This window comes from Heteronotia binoei, chromosome 11 (genome assembly GCF_032191835.1).
Source record: "Heteronotia binoei isolate CCM8104 ecotype False Entrance Well chromosome 11, APGP_CSIRO_Hbin_v1, whole genome shotgun sequence".
Taxonomy (NCBI): domain Eukaryota; kingdom Metazoa; phylum Chordata; class Lepidosauria; order Squamata; family Gekkonidae; genus Heteronotia; species Heteronotia binoei.
Window position 1 is genome coordinate 72,639,220 of NC_083233.1, and position 18,779 is coordinate 72,657,998.

Consider the following 18,779-nt stretch of genomic DNA (forward strand, 5'->3'; position numbering starts at 1 on the left):
TCCGCACACGGTGGACGCTGCCAGACCAGTAGAGGATCATTATCTGCTCAAGTGGAGATGACATTTCTCTGGAGAACATTTATCCCCCCTTCATTTTTCATTTCCCTGCAAACTAAGGGATCCCCTCAAAGTTATAGAAAAATCTCCCTTCCCTCCACGTGGCCCCGTTCAGCCATTTGAAGTATCCACAGATGGGGCCACACGGAGTATTGGACATACTGAAGATGATTAAAGCGGCCAGCGTAAGAGTCCGGCTTTGTCGCTCCACAAAACAGTTAAGGAGAATCATTTCAGGCTCTCACCCTTTTCAAGGCACGTGGGAGCACTGGGGAATACGGAATCGATCCTCAGTTGCTGGCTGTCACACATGCCTCCGATATTAGCTCTGACGGCTGTTAAAAAGCCATCTTGGTGTGTATTTATTTCAATAATTTTACGGGGCTTTGTTTATCAGAAATGAGTGGCGTAATCCATCATTCGGGAGACAGGTGTTTCCATGATTAATTGGGCTTAATGGCGTCTAAGCCTCCAGCATGACGATCGTGTTCTATTAACGAGATTTCGAGATAAGCGGAGCTAGCAGGTCTTACGATGAACGTTAATGCCCCCCCCACCGTTCTCTTGAGAATGCTTGGTTTTGCTTCTCCCCTCAAACCAGTAAGATTGACCCTGTTTTGTTACCCTTTGGGCTGCTTTACCTGGGGGGAGGGGGGATATTTTTGCATTGTCAAAAAATAAGATTTGGAACGCGCAACAATACTCCAGTTGTTAAAATGCCAGCAGAGATGGTTGCCATAGGGTGCCAGGTCCCATTCAAGAAATATTTGGGGACTTTGGGGGGTGGAGCCAGGAGCAAGGTTGTGGCAAGCACAATTGAACTCCAAAGGAAGTTCTGGCCATCGCATTGAAAGGGACCGCACGCCTATTCAATGCCTTCCCTCTGTTGGAAAGAATGAAGGATAGGGGCACCTTCTTTTGGGGCTCATAGAATTGGACCCCCTGGTCCAATCTTTTTTAAACTTGGAGGAGAGTTCGAGGGTTTAAAGTTTGAGGAGAGCCACTGGATGCTATGCTGAAAATTTGGTGCCTCCATCTAAAAAAAAAAGCCCCCCCCCATATACCCAGGGATCAATTCTCCATTTCACCCTATGGGAATCGGTCTCCATAGGAAATAATGGGGTGCGCAGCAGACATTTCCCTCCCCCCACCGCATTCTGATAACCCTGAAGTGGAGGGAGGGTCTTCAAACTGGGGGAGCCCCTGCCCCCTCCTGAGGATTCTCAACTCTAGGTCACCAATGGTACGTATTTTTTGTCTGGATGGGGGGAAAGGCAGGTTTTGATTCATTCTCAGTGAAATTGCATGAAATGATGGGGGGGGGGCAAGAAGCAGCTAGGACCCCTCCCTCATCTCTGGACCCAGATCCAGCTGAGGGCCCCCCTCCCGTGTTTTCAGCAGCCATCTGTGGTCTTCTCAGAAGGAGGAGTGGAAGGAACCAGCTGAGAATCCCCTCCTTAACAAACATTTTGGTGGTGGTAGAAAGCATCAGGTGACTTCTGGCAATCGTATAGAGCAGGGGTGTCAGACATGTGGCCCAGGGGTGGAATCAGGTCCCCGAGCAACTGGCTGTCATCTGCTTCCTTCTCCCTCTCTGTTGCTTCCTTCTGCATCACAGCTTATTTTGCCAGACTTGCTCAATCGCACAGGAGCTACAGAGCAAAACCCCTATTTTCTCCACTGGCTGAGGCTCCTCCCTTGGGGAGGAAGAACTTGCTTTGTCACATAGCAGAGCTACTGAGGCAAGCCTCTCTTCCTTCTGATGGCTGAGGTTCGTCCACCTCCTGGTTCCCTGGGGAAGGAAGGAAAGAACCAGAGCTTTCTTTGTCCATTTCCCTGGATCTCAAGGGAGAGATACAAAGCAAGCACCTTTAAGACCAACATGCTAATGTTTCAAGCATGTTTTATTTCAAGCTTTTAAAAAATCGTTGTGTTTGTCTGTGTCCTTCATAAAGTTTATGTCTCTGCTACCTGGCATTGCATTTTATGAAACACACGGCCCGGCCCGACAAGATCTCATTTATGTCAGATCCAGCCCTCATCACAAATGAGTTTGACACCCCAGTTTTAAAGTTTAAATCTTTAATTGTGTTTGTCTGTGTCCTTCATAAATTTTATCTCTCTGCTACCTGGCATTACATTTTACGACACACACGGCCCGGCCCAACAAGGTGTCTTCGTTTGTGTCAGATCCGGCCCTCATAACAAATGATGATGATGATATTGGATTTATATCCTGCCCTCCACGCCGAATCTCAGTGTGGCTCACAATCTCCTTTATCCTCCTCCCCCACAACAGACACCCTGGGTGGTGAGTGGGGCTGAGAAGACTCTCACAGCAGCTGCCCTTTCAAGGACCCAAGGCCATTCCAGCAGGTGCAAGTGGAGGAGCGAGGCAGTAAAACCCAGTTCTCCCAGATAAGAGAGCTATGGCTGACCCAAGGCCATTCCAGCAGCTGCAAGTGGAGGAGTGGGGAATCAAACCCGGTTCTCCCAGATAAGAAGAAGAAGAATTGCAGATTTATACCCCGCCCTTTTCTCTGAATCAGAGACTCAGAGCGGCTTACAATCGCCTATATCTTCTCCCCCCACAACAGACACCCTGTGAGGTGGGTGGGGCTGAGAGGGCTCTCACAGCTGGACCTCTGCTCCATATTTTTATCTAACCCCTCTTGAAGGTGGCTATGCTTGTGGCCGCCACCACCTCCTGTGGCAGTGAATTCCACATGTTAATCACCCTTTGGGTGAAAAAGTACTACCTTTGGATGAAGAAGTACTGACCCAAGGCCATTCCAACAGCTGCAAGTGGAGGAGTGGGGAATCAAACCCGGTTCTCCCAGATCAGAGAGCTATGGCTGACCCAAGGCCATGCCAGCAGGTGCAAGTGGAGGAGTGGGGAATCAAACCCGGTTCTCCCAGATAAGAGAGCTATGGCTGACCCAAGGCCATTCCAGCAGGTGCAAGTGGAGGAGTGGGGAATCAAACTCGGTTCTCCCAGATAAGAGAGCTATGGCTGACCCAAGACCATTCCAGCAGGTGCAAGTGGAGGAGTGGGGAATCAAACCCGGTTCTCCCAGATAAGAGAGCTATGGCTGACCCAAGGCCATTCCAGCAGCTGCAAGTGGAGGAGTGGGGAATCAAACCCGGTTCTCCCAGATAAGAGAGCTATGGCTGACCCAAGACGATTCCAGCAGGTGCAAGTGGAGGAGTGGGAAATCAAACCTGGTTCTCCCAGATACAAAAGCTATGGCTGACCCAAGGCCGTTCCAGCAGCTGTAAGTGGAGGAGTGGGGAATCAAACCCAGTTCTCCCAGTTAAGAAAGCTATGACTGACCCAAGGCCATTCCAGCAGCTACAAGTGGAGGTGTGGGGAATCAAACCTGGTTCTCCCAGATAAGAGAGCTATGGCTGACCCAAGGCCATGCCAGCAGGTGCAAGTGGAGGAGTGGGGAATCAAACCTGGTTCTCCCAGATAAGAGAGCTCTGGCTGACCCAAGGCCATTCCAGCAGCTGCAAGTGGAGGAGTGGGGAATCAAACCCAGTTCTCCCAGATAAGAGTCCGCACACTTAACCACTACACCAAACTGGCTCTCTCAGCCCCCCCCCCCCCCCGCCACCGCCACTCTTCCCTCGAGTGCCAGTGCACCCAGCCAAGCAACGCAAGGAAAGCCAGGCCTGCAATGGGATCGAATGAGATCAACACCCCTGCTGTAGTTTCTTCACTGCTTGGCATCGAATGCATTTGATGTTTTTCAGTGCCATCCAGGGGGCACGAAAAGCCATCTTGTCTTTTTTTTTTAAAGGCCTGCAAATGAAACCTGCAGCTTATGGCTTCCTCTCTTTTCCCCAGTTCCCGGCAGCGTGGCTGACCATGTTTGATGCGGTGCTTATTCTCTTCCTGATCCCTCTGAAAGATAAAGTGGTCGACCCCATCTTGAAGAGGAACGGCCTGCTGCCTTCGTCTCTGAAGAGGATTGCGGTCGGGATGTTCTTTGTGATGTGCTCAGCATTTGCTGCAGGTAAGAAGAAGGGGGAAGGACTGCCGGGCAGAAGAGTTCCCTCGAAGCTGCAGAGTCTTGTGAGCAAAAATTCTACTTTGGGAGCTCCTGGCATGAAAGTTGTGAGCTGCTGCATCAATGATTGCGCTCTGGGGTCATCCTTCCTGAGCGAAAACGAAAATTTGTAGCCAGAGGCTACAAATCTGTGAGCTGACTCACGCTAACTCAGCTTAGAGGGAACACTGCTGGTCGATGCTTTTCCAGTGGTCTGTTTTGACTGTGGAGGGGTGGTTTGGAACATTTGGGTTGCCATCAGACACACTAAATAAAGCACTTTCAATCCACTTTCAGTGCACTTTACAACTGGATTTTGCCAGTTTGCATGGTAAAATCCAGTTTGAAAGTGGATTGAAAGTGCAGTATTTAGTGTATTGGATCACAGCCCTGGAGAAGTATTACAGACGGCCCGTTTGGTGTAGTGGTTAAGTGCGCAGACTCTTATCTGGGAGAACCGGGTTTGATTCCCCACTCCTCCACTTGCAGTGCTGGAATGGCCTTGGGTCAGCCATAGCTCTGGCAGAGTTGTCCTTGAAAGGACAGCTTCTGGGACAGCTCTCTCAGCTGCACCAACCTCAGAGGGTGTCTGTTGTGGGGGAGGAAGGGAAAGGAGATTGTGATTGCCCTGAGACTCTGATTCAGAGAGAAGGGCGGGGTGTAAATCTGTGGTTTTCTTTTTCTTCAGCCTGGCATTTTTTCTGGGCATTGCTAGCGGGCAACCGGAGTAAGTAAAGCGGTGTCTTGGGAAATGAAGCTACTGTATTGCTGTGTCCTCTCTGGCTCTCAGAACAGAACAAATCCCATACAGCAGGGATACCCAGAGTGGTGCCTGTGGGTGTTGCGGCCCCTGCCGACACTTTTTTCTGGTGCCCACCAAGGTTTTTTAGAAAGTAGGTGGGGCTTCCGCTCAGCAAGGCTTCTGATTGGTCATTGGAAATTTGATTGCCCGCACAGGTTCTTAAAAATGATGTTTTGGCAGCAGCTGCCAGCTATTTTGTGGCTTGCTTTCCCTCTTGGGAGGACCTGTGACTCAGGCGTAAAGCATCTGCTTGGCATACGGAAGGTCCCAGGTTCAATCTCCAGCCTCTCCATCTAAAAAGAACTAAGCCAGGGGTGGCCAAACTGCAACTTGGAAGACACATGTGGCTCTTTCACACGTATTGTGTGGCTCTCAAAGCCCCATTGGCTGGCTTGGAGAAGGCATTTCTCTCTTTAAAACCCTTGCCCAAGCCAGCCGGCGGCTTGGAGAATGCATTTAAAGTTGCTTTCTTTCCACCTTCCCTCCATCTATTTGCCTGCCCGCCTCCCTCCTGGCTCTCAAACATCTGATGTTCGTGTCTTGTGACCCTCAAACATCTGATGTTTCTTCTGTGCAGCTCTTACGTTGACCAAGTTTGGCCACCCTGGACTAGGCAATAGGTGATGTGAAAGACCTCTGCCTGAGACCTTGGAGAGCTGCTGCCAGTCTGAGTAGACAGTACTAACTTGGGTGCACCGAGGGTCTGATTCAGTATAAGGCATTTTCATGAGCATTCGTATGTACCATATACAACAACCATTATTGGCATGATATCAGACATAACGGGGAACCAATCCATCCGTCAAATGGCAATTTGCAAATACATTAAGCGCCTCCTAGATGGGTGGCGCAGAGTGGTAAAGCTGCAGTACTGCAGTCGGAGCCCTCTGCTCACGACCTGAGTTCGATCCCAGCGGAAGCCGGTTCAGGTAGCCGGCTCGAGGTTGACTCAGCCTTCCATCCTTCCGAGGTCGGTCAAATGAGTCCCCAGCTTTGCTGGGGGGAACGCGTAGATGACTGGGGAAGGCAATGGCAAACCACCCCATAAAAAGTCTGCCATGAAAACGTTGTGAAAACAACATCACCCCAGAGTCGGAAACGACTGGTGCTTGCACAGGGGACTACATTTACCTTTTTTTACTTTAGATGCTAGAGATAACAAATTTGCAACAGTTTCAATTACCAATTGGTTCCGAGTTGACTGCAAGAAGGGTGCTGCATTCGTATGTCTGTTTCTGCAGCAGCTGTTTTCTGGCTGGGCCAAGCATGCTATCTCAGAATTCCCCCTGTACCCACAGGGTCAAAGAGGTTGGGGACCCCGCCATACAATATTGATTCTACCCCTACTGATTTGCGGGCAGCGTTGCCCGTCCCATGGGCACACCAGCTTTAACGTGACCAGCATTAGAGCTGACGGATGCAGAGCAATCGGGGGAAAAATTCCCATAGTGCTGACTGTGCAGTCACATCTCTGCATGGTTAGATAAACAGGAGCTTGAGACGTTATTTTGGGCTGCCATCCAGTCGCAAGGAGGGTAAAAGACCTCTTCTTCCAGCAGCGGAGCAGAACTTTCAGATAACAGTGATGCATGTGTCCCGCTGCAACCCTGAAAAAAAGAAGGGAGACGTTGCTATATAGTGAGTGCTTGAGTCCAGATCTGTATTTCTCTTTCTGCTGTGGTCAAGAGGCCAACGTTTGATCATTCTGTGCTAAATGCCCACCAAACCCTGAGAATTTACTTTGAGGCCTGCCTGTTTCCATTTATGCATAGGTCAGTTATCGTGGCAAGATGAATAAATGTTTATGGCAGTGTCCCTAGTTTGAATCTTCCCTTTGCTTTGAAATAACTTGGTGAGCTTAGGCAAGCTCGCAGTCTCTCTCTATCTCTGTGTAGGGAATACTGATTTCGGACTACTTTATAGGGCTGTTTGAGAAGCCCCATGGCGCAGAGCTGTAAGCTGCAGTACTGCAGTCCAAGCTCTGCTCACGACCTGAGTTCGATCCCGGCGGAAGCTGGGTTTTCAGGTAGCCGGCTCGAGGTTGACTCAGCCTTCCATCCTTCCGAGGTGGGTCAAAGGAGTACACAGCTTGCTGGGGATGAAGTGTAGATGACTGGGGAAGGCAATGGCAAACCACCCCGTAAAAAGTCTGCCGTGAAAAGGTTGTGATGTGACGTCACCCCGTGGGTCAGTAACAACTTGATGCTTGCACACCTTCACCTTTTTTTGTAGGGCTATTTGTAAGGATTCTTCTTGTGCTTGTTATGTGAACTGCTCTGAACACTCAAATGCATACAGGAATACATTCGGAGTAGACGAGGCGCTGACGTTCTTCCCTTCCCTTCCAAATCTCTCCAGCTGTTCTCTGATCTCCCGGCTTTCGTCTTCTTTATCGTGCCCCTTTATTCCTTGGGGAGTTACTTTTCGTCTTGTTGCTTTTGGGCCTCTCTTTGCTGGCTTCATGGCGACAGCCAGAAACTGGATAGAGAGGCTCTCGGATAGAGCTTGACTTGGCGACGACTGAGCGGACGGGGCTGTTTTCTTTCCCCCCCTCCTGCAAAGGCCCTTTGAGAGAAGGGCCCGTGGCTCAGTGGAAGAGCTTTTGCTTGGAACGCAGACGGTTCCAAGTTCAATTCCCCTCTTCTCCCATTGAAAAGGACCAAACAGCAGGGGATGTGAAAAACCGCAGCCTGAGACCCTGGAAAGGCGCTGCCGGAATGAGTAGACCACACTAACCTTGATGGACCACAGATCTGGTTCACTATAAGGCAGGCCTGTGGCCACAGGGGGCCTGTAGGGGCATCGCCCCCTGACTTCCAATCAGGGCCTCCGGGATCCTCCAGGGTGTAGCCTGCTTCCCCCCCCCCCCTTTTTTCTTTTTGCCATGGCTGAGCGGGCGAAGCAGCAGCGGCCAGAGTCAGGAGAGCTGAGCCAGGCACAGTGCACTGCAACAGCAAAAGCAGCAAGTGGGGAGGAGAGAGGCAGAGGAAGCTGCGTGGAATGGGCCAGGGAGTGGGGATGGATAGAGCTGCTGGCTGCCAAGTGCTGGGCTGGGGGAGAAGGAGGCGGAAGGAAAACCCCCCCGCTTGCACGCAAGTTGCAGTCCCTTCTTGGCTCCAAAGTTTTACAGTTGACTGTCTCGACTTGGCCACGTTCCGAGCCTCCAGAGTCTGGCCCTACCCCAGAAAGCTTCTGAGGTGCAGCAAGCCCCGCAGCGGATGGGAAAGGGTGCCCCCTGACTTATGAAAAAGCCCCCCCCGACTTTTAAAATCCTGGCTCCGGCCCTGCTTAAGGCAACTTCTTGAGTTCGTACCGCGGAAGGGATATGGCTCAACGGAAGAGCCTCTGCTTTGCATGCAGAAGATCCCAGGTTCATAAGAACCTATAAGAGCCAGTTTGGTGTAGTGGTTAAGTGTGTGGGCTCTGATCTGGGAGAACTGGGGCTGATTCCCCACTCCTCCAGTTGCACCTGCTGGAATGGCCTTGGGTCAGCCTTAGCTTTCTCAGAGGTGGTCCTTGAAAGGGCAGCTGCTGTGAGAGCCCTCTCAGCCCCAACCACCTCACAGGGTGTATGTTGTGGGGGGAGGAAGATAAAGGGGATTGTGAGCCACTCTGAGATTCAGAGTGGAGGGCAGATAGAAATCCAATATCATCATAAAAGAAGCCATGTTGGATCAGGCCAATGGCCCATCCAGTCCAACACATTGTGTCACACAGTGGCCAAAAAAAACCCCAGGTGCCATCAGGACGTCCATCCATGGGGCCAGGACACTAGAAACCCTCCCACTGTTGCCCCCCTCCCAAGCACCAAGAATACAGAGCATCCCTGCCCCAGACAGAGAGTTCCATTAATACCCTGTGACTAATAGCCACCGATGGACCTCTGCTCCAGTTCAATCCTGGGCACCTCCAGTTAGAAGCACCAGGCAGTAGGTGATATGAAGGACCTCAGACAGAGACCCTGGAGAGTTGTTGCCCGTCTGAGTAGGCAGTACTGACCTTGATGGAACCAGGATTCGATTCGTTGTAAGTCAGCTTCATGTGGAAGCTGCAGGGAGCAGAACAGTGGGAGCTAGATCCATGCACCTAAAGGGGGTACCTGTCTTCTTCCACCCCTCCTTTAATAGACGGGGCTGAGGAGGGAGGTGATATCCATGTAAGATTTGCGGATGACCTGCCTTAAGAGTAACTTCCTTCCCCAGCACCCCCCCGAGCGCCGCCAGCATCGCCTGTCTCTCAGCGATGTTTCAGGGGCCGCACAAGCCTTCGCCCGCTGTCTGCCGTAACGAACGTTATTGATAAAGCATTATAGCGTCCAGTGAATTAATGCCGGGGGCTTGTAATCGTCCCCATTTATTCTGGACAGGGACACTTTATAGGGCCATTAAGGCATCTTGTGATGAGAGAGGTAATTACCTTATTAGGGACAAGGTCATTTTGGATCTGTGGCCAAGCGTGGTTCCTGGTGCAAAGTCATTGAAACTCAAAAAGAAGGATATTTCTTTGGATTTTTAAGGGAATATGTAAATCCCTGTGTCAGTTTGGATGCGCAGGGATAGACACCCTGCGTATTTTTAAAGAGTCCCCAAATTCTGTGTCAGAGACATCCAGATTCCTGCTCTCCTGGATTTGTGCTTTCCAAATGGGAATATAGGTGCCGATGTGATCCACACCCGTAGAATTTTGGCTCTTTCAGATAAGGGACTCCATTTCCAACCTGCAGCTAGGAATCTTTTATTTTATTGACGTAATGTATAGATGTGGTCTTCCACTCTGTCTCTTGCACCACCCCGTGCCTTTGGTCTTTCTCTTGGCATGTTTATTATGCGGACCTCCCTCCTTTCACTATGCCTTCTGCCCATGGAATCCTGGGAACTGTAGTTCTGTAGCAAGCAGGGAATGGCGTTGTGTCTTGGTGTAATGGTTAAGTGTGCGGGCTCTTATCTGGGAGAACCGGGTTTGATTCCCCACTGCTCCACTTGCACCTGCTGCAATGGCCTTGGGTCAGCCATCGCTCTGGCAGAGGTTGTCCTTGAAAGGGCAGCTTCTGCGAGAGCTCTCTCAGCCCCACCTACCTCACAGGATGTCTGTTGTGGGGGAAGAAGATAAAGGAGATTGTAAGCCGCTCTGAGACTCTGATTTAGAGAGAAGGGCGGGGTATAAAAATACGGTCTTCTTCTTAACACATGTTGCAAACTACAGTTCTCAGCGGGAAGGAGGAGATAGGTCTATTAAACCAGAATGGTGCCAACATGAATTTGGAGGATGTTTGTGCTCACTCATTTCTTCTCTCCTATTGCATTTTTTCTTCTATCAAAATACGAGATGCTGATGATTAATACAAATGGTTTGATCCTAGCTGCAGTGATACCTGACTGGGACAGCCCAGGCTAACCCGATCTTATCAGATCTTGGAAGCTAGCAGAGTTAGCTCTGGTTAGTATTTGCGTGGGAGACCCCCAAGGAATACCAGGATCGTGATGCGGAGGCAGGCAAGGGCAAACCACCTCAGAATGTCTCTTACCTTGAAAACCCTACGGGGTGGCCATAAGTTAGCTGTGACTTGATGGCACATGCACACACAGCTGCAGTAATAAGGCCATGTGGGGAATTCAGTGTGACATAGTGGTTATAGCATTTTCTTAGTATTGGAGAAACTAGTACTAACTAACTTTGGGCCCTTGATTCAATCGCAGCCTAACCTTCCTCTGAGGGTTGTTGTGTAAAAAAAACCCTGGCTCACCCAATGTGGGTATGCCATTTTGAATTATTTGGAAAAGACTATGATATAAATGTGAGGGATGAAGTTCCATTAGAGCAGGGGTGTCAAACGTGAGGCCCGAGGGCCAGATCATGCCCCTGGAGGGCTCCTATCAGGCCCCTGAGCAACTCACTGTCATCTCCTTCTTTCCTCTCTCTCTCTCTCTCTTGCTTCCTTCTGCATCACCGTTTGCTTTGTCTGGCTTGCTTAATCGCACAAGAGCAGCAGAGCAAAGCCTCTGCTTTCTCCATTGACTGACTAGCACTTGAAACAACTTATGTACAAAAGCTCACAATGCCCAGCCATTTCATGTTTCTCCCTGGGTCTTAGGCTCAAAGCATTGACCATGAGATTTCTGTGATGAATGTCAATAAGTCAGAAGTAGATTTGCAACTTACAGACACACACCTGAACAGCATAGTCAAGATTGCTGCAGCTCGGACATTGTCTCCAGATTTTGATGCACTAATTTTGATGCAAGTGGTGTCAGTTATCAGAAACTGTTAAATGAACAAAATATTGCAAGAGTGGTAATCTTTTAAGCATATTTTATTTTAAGGTTTTTTTAAAAAAAAAATCTTTAATTGTGTGTGTGTCATTTATACAGTTTCTATCTCTGCTTACATTTTATGACCCACATGGCCCAGCCCAACAAAGTCTCATTTATGTCAAATCTGGCCCACATAACGACACCCCTGCATTAGAGGACTCAACTTAGGTCAGGCCCTATCCTAATTGTAGGTCTCGAACTGGTAGGTGAAGACCAGCGATCTATTGTTTGTGGGGTAGGGCACAGAACTGTAGACACTGAGTCTCTACCCTCTTAGATTCTGATTTCCCCTGGCATATATTTCAATCTAATCTTGTCTTGAGGTCTGGAAACTTGCCTTGTCTCTGGTAGCAAACAAGGAGGAAGCAAATATCCTGCTCATAGGTAATTTGTTTGTTTGTTTGTACCCCACCTTCCTGGTACATAGGTCTTCATGGTATGAATTGCAGCATGTGCGTATCAGCATTTGGAGTGAAATCTTCCCAGGGGTTTTGTTTTGTTTTTGGTTGGTCGAACTGGTAAATATCACTGGATTGCTATCCGAGGAATTTGGATATTTCTAATAACCCAACATTGCAGGTTGGGTGAACTTCATTTTAATCCCGCTCAGCCTTGCGGCTGATGTCCTTGATGCAATTTGAGCCATCCATTAGGGAGTTTTGATTATCTTAAACATCTTATAAATTGTGTGGGAATGCGGCTGATTCAATCTAACGAACATCAGCCACGCTGACTCTTCTGGGCTTTTCTTGTAAATTCCAAGCGGCGGTGTTCGAGGCTGCTCAGCCAGGAAATCAATCCGGTTGCCAAACTTTTGGAACCATTGCAGCCAAAATCTAATCCTGAACTTGCAGTAGTCCAAAAACATCTTTGATCTAGCTTTGCGCTGCTCTTCAGCTCGGTCTAACAAAGAACTGATGAACCTTCATCATAAGAAGCTGGGTATGATTGCTGTGATAGTTTGCATTTTTGTCCAGCATCATCCTAACACCAACCTGGAGAGGCAGGTAGTGGCCCAGGCCTACAGCCATGCAGTTTGACGAGTATTTCTGGAATGTCAGCAAAAATGGAGTCCTAGATATTCCAGAAATCCTCATTAAGCTGCATAGCTGTATGTCTGGATACTGGATACTGGATACTTCCGTGGTTGGAACAAGATGTGTCTTTCTGTGGATGGAGAGAAGAAGATGATATTGGTTTTATATCCCGCCTTTCACTCCGAAGAGTCTCAGAGCGGCTCACAATCTCCTTTCCCTTCCTCCCCCACAACAGACACCCTGTGAGGTAGATGAAGATATTGGATTTATATCCCGCCCTCCACTCCGAAGAGTCTCAGAGCGGCTCACAATCTCCTTTCCCTTCCTCCCCCGCAACAGGCATCCTGTGAGGTAGATGAAGATATTGGATTTATATCCTGCCCTCCACTCCGAAGAGTCTCAGAGCGGCTCACAATCTCCTTTCCCTTCCTCCTCCACAACAGACACCCTGTGAGGTAGATGAAGATATTGGATTTATATCCCGCCCTCCACTCCGAAGAGTCTCAGAGCGGCTCACAATCTCCTTTCCCTTCCTCCCCCGCAACAGACACCCTGTGAGGTAGATGAAGATATTGGATTTATATCCCGCCCTCCACTCCGAAGAGTCTCAGAGCGGCTCACAATCTCCTTTCCCTTCCTCCCCCGCAACAGGCATCCTGTGAGGTAGATGAAGATATTGGATTTATATCCTGCCCTCCACTCCGAAGAGTCTCAGAGCGGCTCACAATCTCCTTTCCCTTCCTCCTCCACAACAGACACCCTGTGAGGTAGATGAAGATATTGGATTTATATCCCGCCCTCCACTCCAAAGAGTCTCAGAGCGGCTCACAATCTCCTTTACCTTCTTCCCCCGCAACAGACACCCTGTGCGGTGGGTGGTGCTGGAGAGGGCTTTCACAGCAGCTGCCCTTTCAAGGACAACCTCTGCCAGAGCTATGGCTGACCCAAGGCCATGCTAGCAGGTGCAAGCGGAGGAGTGGGGAATCAAACCCGGTTCTCCCAGATAAGAGTCCGCACACGTAACCACTACGCCAAACTGGCTCTCCTATTGGATTTTGGATTTATATCCTGCCCTATACTCTGAATCTCAGAGTCTCCGGCCCTATTCACACAGCGTGTTGAGTCCGTGTTAAACTGACCCGGTTCTGTTCCGAATATCTTTGTTCTGGATATTATCAATCAGACTGCCATACTGCAATTCGAATCACTCCGTGGTGAAGCCGTCTTCTGCCGTCCACACGATGGCACCATGCAGTTCTGTTTTTCTCTGTTTTATGCGCATTATGCACATGCGTGCATTATGCGCACAGGTTAAAACATTATGTGGTTATGCAGTTTTGTGCATATAGCTAATTAGTTTTTTTAAAAAAATGGCGACCATAAACCAGATGTCTGAGGCTCCTTTTGCTCCGGGACAGCCTTCAGACATCCGGAAGTTGGTTGAGAACTATCTAGACAGGGAAACTACAAGGTGAAACCAGAGAACTCAAAAAACACCGCAAAGGAGCAGGTAACAAAATACTCCGGTTCTGAGAAGGATTTGGGGTGGGTGGGGCTACTACGAGTTACCAGGAGGCAGATGTTGCTGTCTGATTAGCCACTTTTAATCCGGTATGAAACAGTAGCGACAACTGATTATACTGTGCGTCTGAACAACCCCTCAGAGTGGTCACAATCTCCTTTACCTTCCTCCTCCCCACAACAGACTTCCTGTGAGATGGGCGGGGCTAAGAGAGCTCTCCCAGAAGCTGCCTTTTTAAGGAAAACTCCTAGGAGAGCTCTGGCTGACCCAAGGCCATTCCAGCAGCTGCAGGCGGAGGAGTGAGGAATCAAACCCGGTTCTTCCAGACTTCACCACTACACCAAAGCATCTTTGGATTCATTTATGATCTGTTATTAAGGACTTTCTGACATATTACCCTCCTTGTGGTTGTTCCATGGATTATTGCCATAAATTTATCTGAACGTCTCTATAGGAATGAACGTTGGAATTTTTGTGTCTCATATATTTGCAGGGTGAATGAATAACCTATAACTAATAGGTTATAGGACTACTTGTCATGGGGGCTGTGCCTTTTTTCTCCTTGCTCATTCTCCGTGATTCTCACTTTTGTGGCTATCCCACCTGGAGGTTGGTAGGGCTTGGCTAATGGGTGTATCTCTCTCTCTCTCCCTCCACTTTTAACTGACGCCAGGTGGAATGGGCACCAAGGGCATGTGTCACCGGCTTGTGGGGGAACAGGAAACCCATGCGGGTCACATTTCCCATGTCACGGGGCCGACACAACACACAAAAGAGGAACAGACTTCTCAGTCGTAATACCACCTGCACAGGGGCTGGAAAAGCAGCTTCTTCCCGTTTCTTATTCACTCACAAATCTACAAATGAAAGCACGATCCAGATAGACCATTGTTTCTGTAATATACCATATCTGGAATGTAATGCTTTGTCTTTTAAACAGCACTATTCTAAATGGCTCTGTTCAGAATCCTTCCCAGAGTACTCAGTGGTATTTACTCCCATGAGAGCGTTTTTCAGATTGCGGTACACATATTTAAATAGTTCTCCTTATTTAGGGATGTGTTTTGTTGGCTACTTCAAGAACAGTGAGAAGGCATCTGCCTCGCGCCTGTGATATCCCAGTTATAGGATAGATCCTGTTCCCTCCTCTGTTCAGTCAGAAGTCAGGCGGTAGGACATTACTTTCTTGGCGGTAGAAATATTTCTGTGATTCTTGCATTTCTTGTTTGTTGTCACACCGATAGATCAGAGCATCCCAATATGTCCTTACTCTCTCCCCGTGAATGATGTCATGATTCATGTATTCTTTCTCTCGGCTTGACTTCGCGAACGAAGATTTAAGAAAGGTGCAGTAGTCCACATCTGCTGCAGGCTCGCTGGTGACTGACAAGACCAATGCGGGACAGGCAGCTCCGGCCACAGTGGCTGCAGGGAAAAGTCTGATTTAGGGTTGGTGCTGTAGCAGTGCGATTCTTCCTCAATCTCCTTTTGTCCTCAAGACCAGCTATGCGTGCGTTCTCAAAGGAAGAGACAGCCTGGTGGATGGTGTGCCTCCATGCTTTGCGATCTGAGGCTAGGTCAGGCCACTGGTGATGGTTAATGCAACAGGTACCAAGGGATTTCTTCAAGGAGTCCTTGAACCTCTTCTTTGGTGCCCCTGTATTTCGATGGCCGGTGGAAAGTTCGCCGTACAGGGCAATCTTAGGAAGGCGGTGGTTTTCCATCCATGTATTAAACAGAATGGGAAAGCACAGTGTACAGATCATTCGAAACTTACAATAAGCACTGTGTATAAAACATTTCAAATATTCATGCTACAATTTACATGCTCATACCTTTCTTTTTATTTTTTTCAAAATACATAATTCTGAACACTTAATTCAAATTCAGAGCCCCTAAATCAATATTATTTGTCCATAAATGTCCATAAATCATATTATTTGTCCATAAATGTCCATAAATCAATATTATAAGTAACAGTCCAATCCAGGATGTCTGTTTGTTGTCACACCAATAGGATCAGAGCATCCCAATATATCCTTCCTCTCTCCCAATGGATGATGTCATGATTCATGTATTGGCAGAGGCATGAGCCACTTATGGGAAGGGACTGTGGCTCCATGACAGCCTCCGGTTGGCATGCAAGAGGTCTCGGGTTCAATCCCCGGCCTCTCCAGTTAAAAGGACCAGGCAGTAGCGATGCAAAAGTTTCTGTTTGAGACTCTGGAGAGCAACAGCCAGTCTGAGTAACTGACTTTGGTAGACCAAAAGCCTGACTCAGTAGAAAGTGGAGCCAATACTTGAATGAGAGAATATTAAGAAAAAGGATATTCTTATGAGAGGGGCCATGGCTCACTGGTAGAGCATCTGCCTGGTGTGCAGGATGTCCCTGATTCATCTTTAGCATCTCCAGATCAAATAATAGAATCCTAGAGTTGGAAGGGAGCTCCAGGGTCATCTAGTCCAACCCCCTGCACAGTGCAGGAAACTCACAAACCCCTCCCCCTAAATTCACAGGATCTTCACTGCTGTCAGTTGGCCATCTAGCCTCTGTTTAAAAACCTCCAGGGAATGAGAGCCCACCACCTCCTGAGGAAGCCTGTTCCACTGAGGAACTGCTCTGAAGGCGGCCAGGAAGTTCTTCCTAATGTTGAGCCAGAAACTCTTTTGATTTAATTTCTGATCTGATAGCAGGTGGTGTGAAAGACCTCTTCCTGGGACTCTGGAGAGCCACTGCCAGTCTGAGTAGACAATGCTGACCTTGATGGACCAAGGGTCTGGTTCAGTATTAGGCAGCTTCGTGTGCTCATATAATGACAAATCCTGATTGGTTGTTAAGGGAACAAAATGGGGGGGGGCTTGCTTAGGCACTCCTTCTGTCCCTTGCAGATTCTCCAGTCATAGAAGCTTTCAGATCATCAGCGAGCTGAGCTTTGTCATTGGCTCCAGATGGTGGTTGACGCACTGGTTCAAATCCTGGTTTGGAGGGAATGCAACTTGAGGATTGGACATAAAAGCAAGCAGCGGTTTGTTGTGAATCTGTAAGCCTTTATCTTCCCTGAAGGAAGAGGTGGTCATTTGTGGCACAGAGGATGCCCTCCAGCAGGGCTTCTTTGTAGCAGGAACTCCTTTGCATATTAGACCACACACCCCTGATGTAGCCTATCGTCCCAAGAGCTTACGGGGCTCTTCTTACAGGGCCTGCTGTAAGCTCTTGGGAGGATTGGCTACAGCAGGGGTGTGTGGCCTAGTATGCAAAGGAGTTCCTGCTACAAAAGAAGCCCTGCCCTCCAGACTTCTTTGTGCAACAACAACGAAGAAGAAGACTGCAGATTTATACCCCGTCCTTCTCTCTGAATCAGAGACTCAGAGCGGCTTACAATTTCCTATATCTTCTCCCCCCACAACAGACACCCTGTGAGGTGGGTGGGGCTGAGAGGGCTCTCCCAGAAGCTGCCCTTTCAAGGACAGCTCCTACAAGAGCAATGGCTAACCCAAGGCCCTTCCAGCAGCTGTAAGTGGAGGAGTGGGGAATCAAACCAGGTTCTCCCAGATAAGAGTCCACACACTTCACCACTACACCAAACTGGCTCTCTACACCAAACGGTGGCTTGTCGTTACATGGGAAGCATGTCGGGGAGAGTGGGTTGATGCTGTGCGCAGTTTCCCTGCTCCAAGTGGCACGGAGTAACAGATACGTCCAGTTAGAAAATTTAGAGCACAGATCTGCTTCTCCAAGCGTGCTGTCGAGAAGTCACTGAAGTAGGCAATACAGGCTAGATAGGCCTTATCGCCGCTCTCCAACCTCCCAACAAAAAACCTGCAATTTAGCGCCACATCAAGTGGTTTCCGAACCATACCGCATAGCTTGCCGAACCTGTTTTTGAATGAATATTTTAGAATTCATAGGAAGCAAAGAGGATTAAGTCCTGCTCTTGCAAGCTTACTGTACCATAGTGTTTACATAAGACCAACAAGCGGGTGAGGTGATCTCTCCCCCCCCCTCCAAGTATTGTGGGTCACCGGCTCTCCCTGTTGCTTTTGCATGGGAGTCTCTTAGTTGTAACAAGATTGCCTTGATACAGAAAGAATGTCTGCGTGCATCGGTAGCTCTGAGCTAATCCACGCGGTATGGATTTGTGTAATTCCCCTTGATGCTAACAAGGGAATACAATAATGCTCAAATCATGCAGCATCAGGAACTTGGTTTCTTGAAATGGGGCTTTTCTTTCTTTCTCCCCCTCCTTCTCTTACGGCTTCTCTGTGTGTGAGTAGTAGAAACTGTGATTAAGCCGGGAGTTGCTTAATTCAGGTAATCCCCTTCCAAATTGAATTGATCCCAATTCATTATCTCTTTCTAATGCAAAGAGCGACCGCCTTGGGTGGTTTGGCTCACTAGCTTGAGTATCTTGTATCCGAGATCCTTCTTTGAAATGTACACGCTGTATTTATCCCATTGGTTAGCCCAAGCTCCTCAAGTGGTGGTGTTGGAAAAATGCCATCAAATCACAGCCGATTTAGGATGACCCTTTCGAGGCAAGAGACGTTGAGAGCAATACTCTGTCATGAGCCCTGACGAGGAGGAGCTGGAAGGGTTAACAGACCTGGAAGAGTTGCCAGCCAGTTCCTCACCTGAACAAACAGCAGCTGGCCCATCAATCACTCTCCGGGCACCAGTATCAGCTGTTGACGATCAATCTCCTCCAAACTCTCCTTCTCCCATCTCAAGAGTTCAAAGCAGGCTCCAGAAAGAACTTCCAGAGTGAAGACATGAGGCACGCCGATTCTTCAGATCTCTCAGCCCTAAGTTCTAGCAGAGTCACTGCCACCCAGGGAGCAGGCTGATTGAGACTCCCATATAGCTCCCACCCAGGACCTGGTAACCTTGTGGAAGCAACAAGTCTATTCTCTGGCTTGCATCCACGCTCCTTCCTGATCCCTGATTCTGACCTGCTTGATTTCCCTGGCACCCTGACCCTTTGGCTTTTGGACATTGAC

At 48.8% G+C, this 18,779-nt stretch overlaps 1 protein-coding gene across 1 annotated transcript in view; it reads left to right on the forward strand.

The window, feature by feature from the left end:
* The window catches only part of SLC15A4 (solute carrier family 15 member 4), an 83,343-nt gene that overhangs the window by 38,949 nt on the left and 25,615 nt on the right, over positions 1-18,779 (forward strand). Inside the window, exon 5 of the mRNA XM_060249722.1 lies at positions 3,908-4,076. Coding sequence (XP_060105705.1) covers positions 3,908-4,076 — 169 coding nt within the window. The remainder of the gene's footprint in view (positions 1-3,907; positions 4,077-18,779) is intronic.